Here is a 17,416-nt window from a genome sequence, read left to right as displayed (position 1 = left end):
GATGAAGGAGCGAGATGGGAGAAGGTTAACACGCCAAGACAGAACGGGAGAGAAGCAGAGAAAGGTCAATTGCTTTATTTGACTCCCTCAATATTTAATCTGGCCAGATATTTGAGCAAAACGGTGCATGAAAAATACCAATATTGGCTTGACAGCTTAGTCCAGTGTTTCTCAACCTTTTTTGGGCCAGCGCCCCCCTAGCCTTTATCCAGGTCCCTCACCACCCCCCACCAAAGAATTTGCAGGCTACTTTGCACTGATCATTATTTTATCATTAATATTACTATCACTATTGTAGATGTTTTGATTTTTATGCTTATTTCTGTATTTATCATCAAAAATAATTTCCCAGAGAACAAAAAAGTCATGGAAATAGAAATTATTTTCACACGTGTCTACGAAAAATGCAATGAACATTCAAGTTAAAATCAGTAGGCCTAACAGCAGCCAATCAGAGTGGAAAAAATATTCTTATTTTGTGCCATTTTCTAATTGTTAAATCTTGCACAAAATGACCAGATAAAAGATGTTCAACATGCCAGTTTAAACTTTGAACTATTTGCAAAACGACTGAGCTCGGATAGAACTGTAACTACATTAATCATAGGCTCTTCTTCTCTTCAGTGTTTGTCATTTTCTGGTGGTGCAGCTCTGTGCTGCCTTCAGGAGAATGGGACATCAGAGTATCATCCATAAAACTTCACCCACATGCCATTTATTGTGCAAACCAGAGCTTTCAGTGGAAAAACAAAGCAAAACAAACAAAACAGTCTACGGAGCAAAACAGCTGTGCTAACATGTTTAGCTTTGGGAGAAGACGTCGGTGTTTTAGAGAGTTTTTTTTCACCAAGGCCGACCAATTCATTCTGTCTATGTGGACGGGCGAGTCGAGCCTCTGCATGACCAGGTAGTGGCGGGTTACAGGAACTACAGCGGCCAAAACTCTGTTGTAAATCCTGCCCTTCTGGTAGTTATCAGCTAACCCTGCGAAACCCCGTGTTTTTCTGCGGAATCCCGCGATTCCGTAGTTTCCTCTACTCTAAACATTCTTCCTGTCATGGTCGCCAGACGTTTGTATAAATCTTGACTTTTTCATACCGTACTTTAAAGTAAGTGGCACCTTCTCGATTTAAAAAAGTCTTTAGCCTGACATATTGCATTTCAGACCTTTGATTGAGCCACACTCGAGGAGCTGAAAGGATCCCAGAAGAGGAGCCTGAATCCTCAGCGTCGTCTCCTTTCTTTTCCTGTTGATTTATTGATGGCACTTTGGATCATCTCCAGCGCATGTGGGAAACATCAGAGGAAAGTGAGAGTGTGACGATGGAGAAGGGACGGCGGACGACATCTGAGAGGGGAGACAAAGAGCTGCGGGAGGCGCAAGAAGTTGAGAGGGAGGAAAACAGTGTGACAAAAAGGAAATATGGATAAGAATACCTGATGGGAGACGACGACGGCGGCAAAGAGCTGCCACAAAAGGCGAAAGGAAAAACAGAACTGCGCCATGTCATAACTTAGAAATATTAACATTTGTTTTGCTATAACAAAAGGTTTATTATTAGAACAGCAATGTTTTTATGTTGTAAAGTGATTTTGCCTGGATGAAGTGATTCTTCACTTCTGACTCTAGAAGGAGAATAAGAAATAAAATCTAAGCTAAATATGACGTGGGCCCAGTAAATTCGGGTTGAGCGAGGCGTCCCACTCGGTGACGGTGTTTTGATCACAACAGAGTGCAGAACAGAGGCGGACCTGCTGCGCACAGCCAGACAGGGTGACAGGCACTCAGCCATTAGCCTGACATATTCCACCAACATCTGTGTCGACATGTGTCATGAGCTGCAGGTTGAAGGTTTGGGCTTAAATTGAAGACATGAGGAAGAAACCGGGAATGAAAAGAACCTGAGCGTGAACTGGTCAACTACTACAAAGCTACGTATTCTGTTTGTCTCTTAGCTCAAGTCTCAGCTACAAGTGACTGAATAGGAAAAATGAGTCTTCAAATCAAAATGTAGTGAAGACTCAGAAAAAACAAAACAAAATAAAGTCATATTACAAAAAAATATTGTGATGAAAATAGTAGTAGTAGTATTACAAGAATAAGGTTGTATGACAGCAAGGCGAAATAATGGGCAAAGTCATTAGTAATATGAGAGTAACGTTGCACAGATGTCATAATTTGGAGAGAATAAAGTTGTAATAATATGAGCAAAAAGATATAATGACATGAGAATAAAGTTTCTATCAGAATAAAGTTGCGATAATTCATGAAAAAGTCGTATGACAACAAATTGGAAAGAATACGAGACCAAACTCGTGTTACTTGAATAATATTAGTAAAATGAAGTAGTAATTTTATGATAACTTGATAACACAAAACAATTTAAATTATGAATGTTGAGCATCTTATAAAGTTATACTTTGTATCGATTTTACAAATAGAGCAGATAATGTGAACACAGGTCTTGATGATGACGTTTTTCCTCATAATTTTATAATTTTCTTCTGGTAATATTGCATCTTCTACTTATATTATTAGTTTATTCTTGTAACATTATGATTTTATTCTCACAATGAAAAGAAAATAATCTTAGTCTGGCCCTTATCCTATCATACAGGAGTGTTTGTAATGTAAAAAATAAGGAAAGGAAAAACTAATTTGAGCTAAAAACTACTACAAATATATATATAATATCTAGATATACTAATATACTTATTAGTATACAGATTAAGATTATTAGTATACAGATTAATAAAGTGTGCAGAGACCAAATCAACAAAAGAATAACTTAATCTGTAGATACGCATTGATTTTGTTCTACTTCCCCCCAAAGAAAAACTAACACTATGGTTAAATCTTCATATTTTTCAGCACATTAATTAGCTGAAGGGGTTGTAAATACTGTCTGTTGGTAAAGAGCAGGCCGTTTGCCCTCAATCCACAAATTGTCATAAGTGCAGGTCCGGTGGTTTGCGGGTCAAACAACGACCAACAACTAATTAGCCAGGATTACAGCTGCTGGCTGTTGGCACTCCTCCATCGTCTCAGGGCTGGATGCCAAGCTACAGCGTATACCATCCACCCAAATCTCAACTCCATAGGTGTGTTGCTTTAATCTTAAATTATCTTCACAAACTGAAGAAGTGGAAAGTAGAAAAAAATTCAGCCACATTGAAATTAGAGGAGAGGAAAGGGCATTAAAACCAGGAACAGTGATGGCTGCTACACAAACTGTCTCTTCCTTTTTCACGTACTTTGACTCGGGCTGCTGAATACTCCGGGCCGAGGTCTCCCCATCCCCCTGGGTCCTCCTCCGGCATCACTGTGATTATCCCCCCACTAGCAGTGGGGTCACCTCGCTGGTCATGGATTATGATTCCAGGGAGGCAGCGATGGGATGTTTGGTAATTAAGTGTGAGACAGTAGCTGCAGTTCTAAATCTAATAACGGAGCAGTGAGAGCAGACTGCTTTCCTGAATGTCTTCAGCCCAAGCAGCTGAAATTCAATTACACTTTCTTTGGGCACTATGGGAATTCTGGTGGGTCTAAAATAACAGATGAGGGTAACTTTGTGATGCTGTATGAGGTGGAGAAAGAAAGGAATCTCTCTGAGCTCCATTTCATCCACACTAAAGTTGGGTGTGGAATAGCAAACGCCCCCTATGAGTTCACCGTTGTCTACGTACGAAGCTCCACTCGACTCTCATCTCCCTTCACTGCTCCGTTTGGGCTTTTTCCTCTGGCAGGATTTCTAGTGGGCCAATCGGTGAACAGGAGGAGAGATTGAATGATGACATCGATTTTCTGCACTGCAACAATGGCAATGGAGGAAGTTAACGAAGTCGAAAGAAGCCGTTCCAAATGTTGACTTAACAGCCGCCTCGTTCACCGCGGCACTTCTCAGTGCGCAGTGGAGGATGGTTGTTTACAGCGCAGGTAATTTCCTGTAAGCTTCATGACATCGAACTGTGGCATTACGTACGTCACGGACAAATGTCAGTGATTGGGTCAAATTAAAATCTTCTAGAGAGAGTACACGCCTCCAGGAAGCAATCGTTTCTCAATAGCCGAGAATCCACACCGTCTGGACGAACAAGGGGCTGGATTTCACCAGGCTGCTATGAGTAGATATTTGAAAACTATTTTGTCAACCCCGTAGATGTTACGGAATGACGCACGGATGTACAAAAAACCCTCTATAGTGATGGTATACTTTTCTTATCTAAAAACATTTGCTACAAAAGTGCGAAAGTAACGGTGATGGTTAAAATCACCAGCAACGCGAGTCAGTTTATAGACTGCCGGTTGTCATGACGCTTAAGGCATGGTCGCTCCACCCATGGAGAGCTCCAACTCGGAGCGAACCTCTGATAAACACAGTCATAAGGTGAAGGTGGTGAAGCTTTTGGCGAGGCACATTTTCCTCATCAACCCACAGTAATGCATTGAAGACGGGCACTGAGAAGATTTGAGCGAGTCTGTTCAGGTGTCAGGTCTGCGAAGTCATTTACGGGAAACCATGAAGACTGACTGGAGCTCAATTCCTCGAGCAAAAGATAAATATTTCATACAAGCCTGTGTTTTATCTTCAGTATTGTTTCGTTTGTCTGCTCTCCGGCGGTTATTAATATTCATTTTTGTTTGTTATATAACACTGCGCGGTATTAAAGTTTAATTATGCTGTTTTTTTGTTTTTGGTTTTACTGCATAAATATTGCCAACAGTCCGGCTGAACTCATCTCTCCCGGTCAGAAACATCCATTTCCAGCACAATTTGTGGATCGTGCAGCAAACATAATCTGCACCACGTCTTTAAACCCAGAGCATCCAGACATATCGGTGTTGTGCCGCAGCGTGATGATGTGCTGGAATTATGAGGTGGTCCTGCTGCTGAAAATTGCTATTGCTAGAGGACACTTGTCATCTATTTATTATTATCATTGTTATTTATTTGTTAATCTTCCAAATAGTCGACCTGCAGATCTATCAGTCATTGTATCAATGCCTCCTTCTCGGCATGGTCGTGTCGGCCGCGTCATGCACTCCCAGAGCAGGCAAGTAATTACTTAATGGCACATAAATGAGCTTGTGAAAATGTAAACTACATTTTGATAATGTATGTCAGGCTGTATATAAATATTTGTACCACATCATGAAAAGTCACTGTTTTACAGAGAAACTACTCATTTGTAATCACGGCACATATTTATTGTTTTGGAGCCAAATGTATGTGTTAATCTTGGATTTAGCCATCAAGTATAAAACATAATGACAAAAAAATGACATGTACTTGCAGTTATCTTCAGAAGTCCCAACAGTGTGCAGTTATAGCTGCTCCCCACAAACTCAATGACAATTTACAATGTAATGAGGTTGTTTTTTTTTGGTTTCCCCATTAAAATAGCTCTAAGACATGTCTCAGAAACTCAGCGTACCGAGACCTCCACTCCAATCATTATTACCAAAAATTACAGTAAGCTCATGTTAATCCGCGAGCGAAAACGGGGAAGTATTGTTTTTGCCTCTGTACTGCTCACATAAAAACACAGATACTTCTCAAATAACAGAATCCAAACCCCGTCCCCTCACACACAAACACCTGCCTGGGGGCTGTCCGTCACTGACAACTCGTCTGCTGTGGGATGGTCGCTGTGACAGGACGTCCATCACCGACGTGGAGGCGAACAAAAAGGAAACGGCATGCGACTAAAGCAACGCAGGACAAGACGAATTACTAGTTATTCCGGGATACGTATGAAGTGTGTTGGCGGCGGCAGCAACGACGACGATGATGTCGTAAAACTACATTCATTTCATTTCCTGAAACAGCAGGATGTGATTCCATCAGAAACTCGGTCCTGAAAGTGGAAATAGTCGCAGTCCAAGTGTTGTCACTCCTGCAAGTGCTTAAATATTACATGACTGGCTGCATTCGTTCCAGGGCGTTGGCCTTTTGTATGCAAATGTTGGTTTTTGGCAGAATAATAAAACGTTTTTAAATGGAATGCTGTTTCCTACCGAGGCGTTGGTTTAAAAACGATGCATGTTTCACATTTCCACAAGTGCATCTTTGGAAATAAATAGTGAAATAAATAAATGGCGATAAATGACAGTTGATATTGTTCTATTTGCTAGCTGTCACACTCATGCAGAGATTAATTTGCGTCGTCTTTCAGTTGCTGGAGACCTTCGTATTACAACTCCATTAATCTCTCCTCTCCTTTTCAGTCTTGCATGGTCTTCATTAACTCTTTCAAGGCTGCTCTTAAGACTCTTAAGAGCTAATGAGAACAAGATGACATTTTTGCAGCATAATTGAAGAGAAAAACAGCCTGATTATATCTCAGGCCATTTGTTTATTTAAATGATGCATTCAGATAAAAATGCAATGAGAGAGAGAAAATAAAAAGAGTGCAGTGGTGTCTGTGTTTGGATTCAACACAGTCAGCTGTTGAACACAACTACACCCATCCGCTCCCGTTTTCCTGTCTGTCATATATGGGAATGAAGCCTGCTTAACATTATCACAGTGGAAGAAGCTTGGAAGAAGACAGATGACAGAGTGGGCCAGCGGATGGAAAGACCTTCAGACATGGGCCAAGAGGTAGACAGATAAAGGGTTAGGTGAGGACAAGCTGAGTTTAACATTCCACGCTGTCCCACATTCCCAAGCTGCCTTGCATGCTTTTCTATTTTAGGTGTATCTGAGTCCCATTATGTCGAGTGTTTAATGTTTCCATAGGCTTGCGTGGCTAGTTCCAAGCTTTTAGATTCTCCTCACGTAGACTCTCTACGATGCCGGGCCTTTCCCGTCTTCCCTGACCTCTCACTGTCTGTGTCAGCATACGCTGCCTGTCCTTAAAATAACCTAATCAAATTCGGCTTCTACTTAAAATTGGAATAAAAATAAAAAATAAAAAATGAATGCACGATTTCCTTGTTGTCTTTCCGGTTACTTCGATACACTCCATTTCTCCTCAGTTGTTCCTCCCCTCTGGTTTGGGGTGGGTGGGTCAGACTCGTCTCGGCACACCAAACATCATCTGGCTCTCATCAAGTCAAGCGTGTGTTTTCGCAAAGACTATTTTACGACAGACATCATTCATCATCTACTTTTAAGTTTATGCAACTGTGTCTGATGAAGAATTACCTTAATATTTCTGTAATATTGCCCTTGGGGATTTGTAGCTCGTCTGTGGCTCTCAGTGTATTTCCTATTAGTATTATTATAATGTTGCCTGTCACTTAGGGACTACTGACCGGTACGCAACGCCATAAACTGATTAGGGGGAACACTTTGACCACTGATGGTGGGGATGAAAATAATTTGTTTTGTCATGGCAGCGGTTAGTGGTTGAGATATGCTAGGCTGTAAATCAAATGTGCGTTCTCAAAGTTTATGAGCGATTGTAAAAATTAGAAAGCATTTGACAGGAGCGCACATTTTTTTATGCCGGACAACTTGGTCAGAGGGTCGACAAAAACCCAGCTCAGGTTTTGGTGTTCCCGGTCGACAGATGTCGGTATCTATAAAAGTTGTACAAAAGAACGAAGAGTGATGACAGGATCCCAAGCAGCAAATGGCAGATAGACGCACATGGTGAGCAGTTGATGGCCTTTGTGTCTCAATCCAACAAATGAGCTACTGTTGCAAATATAACAGTGATTCTAACAGAAATGTGTCCAAAAACACTCAGTGCATCTGTGTTTGTTGTGTATGGGGCAGGATGGACCAGATGGGGTCCCCAATGAAATGGGATATGTAGGATAGGTAGTCGTAATCTTTTGTCTGATAATCATGTGTTCGCTGTATTGTCCCAATCAATTGCAGTGAAAATATACATGGCAAAATGTTCATTAAAAAAAACAAAAAAACCTTTTAGTTAGGGTTTTCTATTAGGAATGTACTTCCTATATAGATTCTTCTTCTGCTACTTGTTGAATTCAGGAGGATTTTATCTGCAGTGACATCCTCTGTTTAAAATAAGAATTGCAGTGAGTGCCTGAAGTGAAATGATACGATTCAAAAGAACTTCCTTGACCTCTCAATACATCTTCTAAGCAAAGATAAACCCAAATGAATCTTGCCAAAATACGTCCCCTGGCTTACAAACCATGGTTGTATTGGTGTTTTTAGTCTACGTTGTTTGAACCTTAATAAGGAAAAATAATACAAAGGGTAAAAATTGGAAGGGAAAAAAATGACCAGAAATGTGCTAAAATATTTCAAATGGTAACTTGAGGGCACAAAGTGGACAAAAACAACTTTTGAGAACCTGGTGAAGATTAAAAGGAATAGACTAACCAGCTGTCTGCGATCCGAGCCAGCACACTGTAAACCCCACACCACTTCCCATCATCTTCCCAGATACATAATTTTAGAAATCCCCCAAAGTTCAAATTAATTCCAGACAAAGAGTTCGATCTGCCTTCTTTTTCAGCCTGACTGCAGCTTGTCTTGTGCGTTATTTATTTCAGATTGTTTTCCTGTTTCCAAGCTGCTACTAAATTGGAGCCATAAGTACCATAGCCAATATGGCCAGGGAATTTTTTTTTTTCTCGCTTGTTTATTTTCAATAATGATGGTTGAATCACAATCTAAAAGACATTATTTATCTGAGTCAGAATTTCATGGCTACGTTTGTTCACACAAAACAAGGAATTTGACTTCAGTTTCACTTTGTTCTCAATGGACAGACATTTTAGATAAAGGTATAAATTTGGTCATAAAAAAGTGCCGTTTTTGCAAATGGCACTTTACAGCACCAACCTGAAGTTAGAAGTCGAAACACTTTGAATCCAGGATGTGTGGGGTCTGCAGAGATGCCCGCTGCCTCTCTTCTTGACCCTAGATCGGTGTAAGTCCTGGATTAAGGCCCAGAAGAGACTTCCTGGATCAGACTAACAACAGTGGTGTGAACTTCAGATGTCTGCTGAGGTGCAGCCATTCATGTAAAGAGAAGAAGAGTGGGGATAGGACACACCCCTGGGGGGGGCACCGGTGCTGATGGTTCCAGGTGCTCCCCAGCTTCATCTGCTGCTGATGTCAATGATTAAAAACTTCTAGTAGAGATTGTGGCAAGGCTTGACGGAAAGTTTACAGATTAATTCCATTTAATCTGACAGAGTTTGATCTGTTTTGTAAAGAAGAATGGGAAACATTCCCATCTCCAGGCGTGTATAACTGGCAGGAACATGCCTAAAAAGACCATCAGCTTGGAATTGAATGTGGATCCTCAAAGTAGTCTTTGAGTCTTTGGACTGATCCTAGAGGGGTTGAGTCCAAAGGCATGCCACATATTTAAAATCCTTTTGTTTTACAAACGCGCAAAGGGCTATTGGACATGTATGATTTCTTCTGTAAGACCTCATCTTCCTCTAACAGTGTAACCCCAACTGTCTTCTACTGTGTTGTTCTGTCCCAGTGTTGCTGTTTTAGTCAAGAGAGATGCACAACTATGCCCAGAGATAGTTATACTCTCTCTGACTTTTAAATTGACTTTGACATGCAACGGATTTTATTGAGGGATCCCTTTGCCATTCATTTAACAGCCCACGAGTGACCTTTTTTTCCGCCTTACGGCATGTCTTAAAAGTGAAAGGTGAAACCTAAATATCCATGAGCCCCAAGGCAGAGCACCACACAGCTGCTGAAGGGATTTGCCGATATCTTGAGACTGGCGGAAACCGTTGTTGCAACCTTGTTTCTGTCTGCTGCTCTTGGTCGGTCCTCTTTGGTAACCGTTTATCCGTTTACCTTCATTCTGTGGCCTGCAAGCCATCTGTTGGCTGCGGCTGTGTTTTCGCATACTCACTTTGTGTGTGTGTGTGTGCGTGTGTGCGCGTGTGTGTGTGTGTGTGTGAGTGTGGGTGCGTATGTGTTCGCCAACGAGAGAGGGTGTTCCTTCCTTCTTATACCGGTGCTTTGCCGCAGAGATCCAAACAGGCAGGCACCGGGACACCTTAATGTGTTAAAGGCGCGCATTCACAGGTTCATTAAGGGAGTTTCTTGCACTCCAGGTGACACAAACACGCACGCATTCACATACAGCCTCCAACATGTGTTGCGAATTTGTCAGACAGACTTGGAGTCAGCGCGAGAAGGGAATTCCTTCATCTGCACGCTCCTTCCAGCTGCACATGTGCTCAGCAGCTGCTCCACACACACACACACACACACACAAAAACACACACGCAAGCAGAGAGAAGCTCTGTGTAAAGCGAGGACGATAAACAGCAATCACAAATAAGACATCCCACAGTTTCCCTTTGAGAGCGGTGTCCTCCTGACCTCCTATCACTCTGAAAAGAAAAAAAAAGGCCTCCAAAGAGCCGCCGAGAGCGTGGCGTTTCGAGGCGGCTCCACTTGGACACCGCGTCTTCTGAGTCAGAGGGAACTTTTGCAGTCTGCTCTCGACGTCTCAAAGGGGACACACATGTGCCTGTCGCGCCTTTTGAAGATCGACCGCACAAGGACGCGCGCGCTCCGTCAGCCGCACAGACATCGCGTGCTTACTACGTTCCATGTGCTAGCACGGACAGAGTGGTGTTTCTCAATTGTTACGCTCTCGCAGTCGTAGACTTCATTGCTTTGGAATAAACTCACGCCGTTTGCCAGAACATATGCACAGCAGCCATTTCATAAATCCAAGAATGTAAAAGTTGTTGGGAATATTAAAAGATTAATTAGTTGCTGGAGAGTTTTGGTGCAAGAGCTTCAGTAACATTTGGCTTGTAGATGCTGCATTGACACATGTTTTCTGTTCTTTCTCTCTCTCTCTCTGTCTCTTTCTCCTTTTTTTTCTTTTGTTTCCCCAGGATGTTGGAGTACTCACTCAACCTGCAAAATGTTAGCTTTTCAGCTGTGAGGACGGTGCGTGTGCTGAGACCCCTGAGAGCCATCAACCGGGTGCCAAGTGAGTGCATGCAGTTTTCTCACCCTTCTAACACAACTCCTCACCCTGACTCTGAGGGTTTGAAATAATTTGCCCTCTAATAACCCAAGAACTTTATTATTTTCTGGAAATAGAAACTTTTATGTCTTAAAAGCATTGCGGTCTGCTCCAGGTAAAGCGCTATTGGTTGCAGACGAGGGACACCCACATTAATTTGGTTATATGTGGTGTCCTGATATTAAAAAGTTTGTACGTATCCATTTTGACCTAAGACTCGAACTTTTTCAAAGCTTTTGAGTTTCCACATTCAGCTCACTCACTCGGCTCCTTCAGACTAGCCAGCAACAACTAGCAAACACCTGGTGGAACTGCACATCTGCTGAGCTCGTTATACGAGCCACTGCTCAGTGCAACGCTGGCAAAAACGTTGTCAAAGGATTAATACAGGAGCCATGTTGTGATGACTTCAGAAAGAGGAGGAGTTTTTTAAGGAGTCAGAGCCCCAATTTCAAGGCGCTAAATTACAAAGGTGAATTTCTTTCAAGTCATATTTGATATATAAATAGCATCTTTATGACAACCAAAGGTGACAAAGTTACTTTATTGTGCTATAAAATGACACTATGTGCCTGCAAAACACCTTGTATCGCCCCCTGTAGCCGAGCATTCCACATTCTTCATCCGGTCCTCCTGAGATAAAACCACCTGGAATCTCTCCGTTTAAATAAACATCCCAATTATGCCATTAGCTTCCATCTGGATCACTCCACACGACCTTCAAGAAGTGCGTGTTTCCGTACCATGAGGTGTTTAGCCGGTGAGTGGGGACGTCATCGCCCTCTTCCACTGTCTCGCCAGTCGAGGCAGTCGTAGGGGGTCCGCCGCCCCTCATTAGCCGCGTAAGCACACGGACACTCGGAACGCAAGCAGCCATGCACACTGATTTGCTCATTAGGCGTCCAAGCATCCCTCAAACCAATCACAGGCTTAATGGTGGTGTTAAAGTGTGGATGATTTGGTCTGGTGGGGGCCCTGTGGGGAAAATGTCAGCACTGTGTTGCTGGTTGGTCCTGTGATTTTCCTTGGCTGATATCTGTCTGCTGCCTCCCTCGCTCCCTGCTTTCCCTACACACACACACACACGCACGCAGACACACACACACGCGCATACAACCTTTATACCTCATCAGGTCCTGCAGAGAACCTGGCAGAAGTCATCATGACTTTGGGTGGGGATGTTTTCTGCAGAGCTTCAGCTATTTATAGGCTCACTTAGTTAAATCTGAATGTGTGTTTTTTTTTTCTTTCTCCTGTTCGTTCCTTTTTCCAATAATCTCAGTGTGTAGGTAGCAAGTCTGAGGAAAAATAAGGGGCAAATCCACAGTTTGCCCTTTCAAAATTCACCGAATACACAAATGGAATCCGACCCGATTAATTTGTGCAGACACGTCAAAAGTGCTGGAATTTACAGTCGGGACCCCGGTGCCCCACAAATCAACAGTTGGTTAAAATCAGCACCTGTGAGTCATAGGTCCAAAAAAAAAAAGAAGAGGAAGAAAAAGAAAAAAAAAACACTTTCTTCAAACAGGGCTGAAGGAGACCCTGCCTGAACCCAAAGAAATGCTCGTTAGTATTTCCATAATCGACATCAAGCTTTTCATTCATGCTCCACAATCACTGGCTCATTCACAGCTCTACACTTAAGAGGCCCTGACATAAAGCAGCTAATCATGTTTGTTGGGGTTTCGCTGATGGGCCGTCATTACCTGAGTTTTTTCATAATAATTTTGGTGATTTGTTTATGTCATCTGCAGCCCTCGACGTCGACGAATTAATAATACGAACCATGAAAGCATTTGTTACTCTGGTTTTCTATGAGGCGTCGGCCTTTCTTGATAAATCCCAGCAGTCACTTAAAAGGATTTGTTCAACGATAGAATGTTATTTTTAAATATTAACGGAAAAGTTTATGTGAAATAAATGTATAAGGAGCAAAATGAACTCCATGTTCATTCTTTCTGAAAAAGAAAAACAAATCTGTTTTATGTCTTTTGTGTGAATGCAGTGTGTTGTATGATGTCAGCATGATGTATCATGATCTGGGCCAGTGTTAAATGGGTCTTAGATAAAAGTCCAAATTATTTGAAGACGTCTACAAGTCACATCAACACATATGTGAAATATTCAAAACACTCGTAGAGAAAGTAACCCTGACATACTTGCCAAACCTTTGGCGATCAGATGGAAAATTGATCCATAGCTTATGTTGCTGTTTTCTTAAAGTTTTTTATATTTGGTTAATAAGTTTAATAAGACAGTTTTCATGCCATGACATGAATCAGATTTCACTGGTTGTGACTGAATGGTGTGGTAGGGCCATTACAATTTTAGGAGCTGAGCAAAAAAGTAGAAATTTGAAAAGTATGACATTATTTAATACTGCCATTACTGTACATGATAAGAAGGCGTGTCTGGGCCTATCACCATAACAAATTTTCCTGGACGATAAATTGTTCCTGAAGTTATCGCGATAAACAATAATGTTGTTGTTTTGAGACCATTTTAATATAATAGTTGTGGCAAAATAATAATGCAAGATACATTCTAAAGGATCAGTAAACTTTAGATTGTAATGAACGTTGAACACTGGAACTTGAATACATTTTTAAATATACAAAATAAATAAAACAACAAATAAAATGAATTTTGAAGTCTTTGTAAATAAAACTGTCCTTCAAAAAAGGAGCCAGTTGAGACCAAACCACCAAACTGAAGACTTTTATCGTCCAGTTTCTGGTAGAAAGAGAGAAAAAAAGAGATAAAGGATAAATCATGCCAATGGAAATAATTTAGTTTGTTTTAATTTATCATGTGACTAATTGATTTATTCATTGTTGTGACAGGCCTATGCGTGTCAATTAAACTTAAGTTTGTGGGTTCTTCTTTCTCTTTTGCAAGTATCGCATTTTTACAACAACCACAGAAAAACTTGAGTAAATTAAATACAGAAGTGAATTTTTTTTTTGTCTGTTTCCCACTGAATGTATCTGTTCTGCATTCACAGTGATTGAGCATATGCTTTATTTCTCATATCCAGTACAATATCAAGCTTAATGATGGGCTTTCTCATTACTAAAAGGTCATATTTTAGGGAAAGAAAATATGCAAATTCTTTCTGAAAAAACTACAAAGTCTTAGATAACAGGTCTTATAATATAAATATTATCAATTACTTCATTTAATTTACTTAATGTGATTTTTGCCTTGTTGGGAATATGATGGATAGTATGAAAAAAATCAAACAGACCAAATATTTATTTCCTGAATACTAATAGTGTGGTTGAACAGACATGTGGGTCTCAGGTGTGAAGCAGCTGTGCTTGGTACAGGCTGACGGCAGCACTTGCCTCATAAATAGCAATTAGTTTAGTTCAACAAACACCCTAGGATCGGTGTGTAATAGTGTTATTGTCAGAAGGAAAATATATTTCATAGCAATCAGATGGAACACTAATTAAACAGGCTGTCGTAGCTCATAATTATGGGAACATCAAGTCTCCACAGGGGGATCTGTAATTCATCTAAAGAGTCTGGAATTGTCAATTCCAAGTACAAGAACTTCAACGTGATTAATCTGTTCTGGTTTTAGGGAAGAGAAGAAATGGATCTTCATTAATACGACATGGATTGAACCGAAAAGTTGAGCGAAGCTGATATGCAACACCTGGTGTTCAGAGCCTTTGCACTTTTGCCGAATTTTTTTCACCGTATTGGATTTTTACGTGATAGACGAACTCCGGAAAGAGTACAGTTAAGTGGAACGAAGGTGATCCAAGTATTCGTAAAGAACGAATCTTAAGAACCAGAAGACCCTGTCATGACATGCTAAATATCCAGGCATCAGAGGCAATATTTCACAACAGCATGCTAATCCACCTCACTAGCCTCTTTAAGTCTCTCTCCAGCCTTATGGTTAGTAGAAAGTCTGGCAGAGAGACATTGGAGTTGGGGAAATGATACTTGCCCATTAGGTTCAGTTGAAGAGATGGTCTGAACTTCCTCCGTCTCTCTCTGCTCTTTGGCTCTGCACTGCCACTACAAAGCCTCTATTCCACCTTCTGTGAGATTTGTTGCCAGAGTTACGAATCCAAGTAACTGTCCGAAAGTTAAGAGCATGAAAATCCTTCCCACAGGGAATAACTGTCCAGAAAGCAAGGCTTCGCCCAAAAACTGATGAAGAAATCAGAATAACAGATTTATTCCATCATGCTGCCAGCATTGAGCGGAGCAATTTTAGAGCCATGCGTACGTCCATTAGACCGGCTAATTCTTCCAGGTTTTGTTACATTGTGCAAGAGTTTGGGGTGCAGTTTGGACAGAGGTTTGTTGGAGAACATTAGAGAACAAACAGCATCATGAAGACCAAGGGACACAGCTGTCAGGTCAGGGACAACGTTGTGTAAAGGTTATTAGCAGATATCCTAATTTCATCCATGTTGGACATGTCATGGAGCACGTTTAAGTCCATCATCCAAAACTGAAAGGAATATGTAACCTCGTCGAACCTGCTGAGACATAAATTTTGCCTAAGCTGACTGACCGTAGTGACTCTGGAGGAGCTGTGTGGATCCACAGCTCAGGTGTTTACAGAACAGCGGTGAGACAAAGAGACAGGATACAGCGCAATCGTGAAGGAAGACCGGTTGGAGGCTCGAGTATTGCCATCCGGCAACAACCTTGTACAGATGGCGTTATGATTGAGTCGTTGGAACCAAAACTGTACGGTCCACTCAAAGCCCAAAACTAAATCCAAAAGAGTTTTACATTTATGTACACTGTTCAACCTAATTGAGTTTGGTTTTTCAAAGAAGAATGGGCGACAGTCTTCCAAAAAGACCTTCAGCAGTGAAAGACTCATAAAATAGTGAGTGGATAGGAATGAATGCATCACACGCTTTCTAGGTATTCATTCTAAGAAAAACTGAAAACATATTTACTTTAACCTTCTAACTACCCACTACTTTGTATTGACAAAATTGAACCTGGTTCAATTTCATATAAAACCTAAATAGAAAGCATTGCCAGAATGTGAAAATGTTTAAGTGGTAGGAAAAGACTACAAGGTAACGTCCAGAAACTGCTGCACTCCTCAGCCTGGTAAATCAGACGGAACGAGGTTCATGGTGTTTGTCACAGGTTAAAAGGAGGCAGCGCACCTTTCAGTCTGATGTCTTGCACTTGATTCGAATTTCTTCTCCATGTTCGACTGCCAGAACCAGAGCGGCTGTGGCTCAGGTTTTAGAGAACTGTTCAATCAGTCAGAGGTTTAATAGTTCAATTTCAAGACCATCAATCTGGTGAAGTGTCCGTCATTAAGGCATGAACTCCCTGGTTGTTACTAATGTCTAGTTACTATCTTTCATGACAGCTGCTTGCACAGAAACGGGAATGGCAAGGACTTTGATTTAACCGACCCAAGGTTAAGTGCAGACCCGTTATAATCACTCATTTTATCTGTCCAAACCTGGATCAGCAGATCTGCAGACTATTATAGCGCAGCAGATAATTGAATATTGAGCAAAACCTTTCACTTGTGGATACAAGAACCTAACATGGCACAGATATTCCCACGGACTTGCTTTTTTGAAAATATAAAAACCACCATTACCCACTGAAAAATTCAATATCAGGCAACAAAGTGAAAGACAAGATACGGACAACATATGAGCACAGGAAATTGTTGCTGAAAGCATGGCTATGACAACCGGTGGCTGGTCATGTAGGGTTATGTTGACCTCCATGACAGTCACAGCTCACTCTATCAGTAGCAACTGGAAATGTTAAATGTTGTACTTAAGGTCATACATAGCTGAATCACCGTCTTAAGTTTTGAAGAGATAAAAAGAAATCACAAAAAGATAGAAATCAATTTGTTGAATGTGTGGCAAAATCAAGTTCTCGTGAACTCGATATCGCTTCTCATTTGTGAGTTTTGAGTGTCGTTACACTCCTGGATCCAATCAAATAATATTTACTGATAATGTTTTTGACTTTGCTTAGTTTTGTCATGTTTGAAAAAAATAAAAACATCAGGAGTAGTCATTGGGCACAACCAACCAATCCACTAATCCACTAAACAAAAATCTTAGCACCGCTGTCTTTAAACAGTTTTTGACTCTTTTTTTTTTTTGGATAACGTTTCTATCTGTCCACATCCTCACACACCTCCTCTGTAACTCTCTCCAGCTCTACATCAGAACAGAAGAGAGAAGCTCATCCTGAAACACACACATACTTCCTCACACTTCCCTCAGCGAACACATTGTTCCTGGGATAGTATCCATTTTCCTGGACTCCGCCGAAGATTGATGCACTCGCATGGCAGTCCTGCCGGTGAAAGTGACGGACACATTACGCAGGACTACTTTGACCGGCTGCCAACACACACACACACGCACACACAAAAAACAACAAGACTCCCACATCATGTCAGCAGCACATCTCTCACAGACAGTCTGCC

The 17,416-nt window shown here is 41.3% G+C and overlaps 1 protein-coding gene across 1 annotated transcript in view; it reads left to right on the top strand.

The window, feature by feature from the left end:
* cacna1g (calcium channel, voltage-dependent, T type, alpha 1G subunit) overlaps positions 1–17,416 on the top strand; it is a 272,134-nt gene that overhangs the window by 130,723 nt on the left and 123,995 nt on the right. The window contains exon 5 of the mRNA XM_081600550.1: positions 10,820–10,917. Within this exon, the coding sequence (XP_081456676.1) occupies positions 10,820–10,917 (98 nt within the window). The remainder of the gene's footprint in view (positions 1–10,819; positions 10,918–17,416) is intronic.

Source organism: Poecilia reticulata, chromosome 19, assembly GCF_904066995.2.
Source record: "Poecilia reticulata chromosome 19, P_reticulata-male-v2, whole genome shotgun sequence".
NCBI classification, from domain to species: Eukaryota; Metazoa; Chordata; class Actinopteri; order Cyprinodontiformes; family Poeciliidae; genus Poecilia; species Poecilia reticulata.
This window is presented reverse-complemented; position numbering and strand designations above follow the sequence as displayed.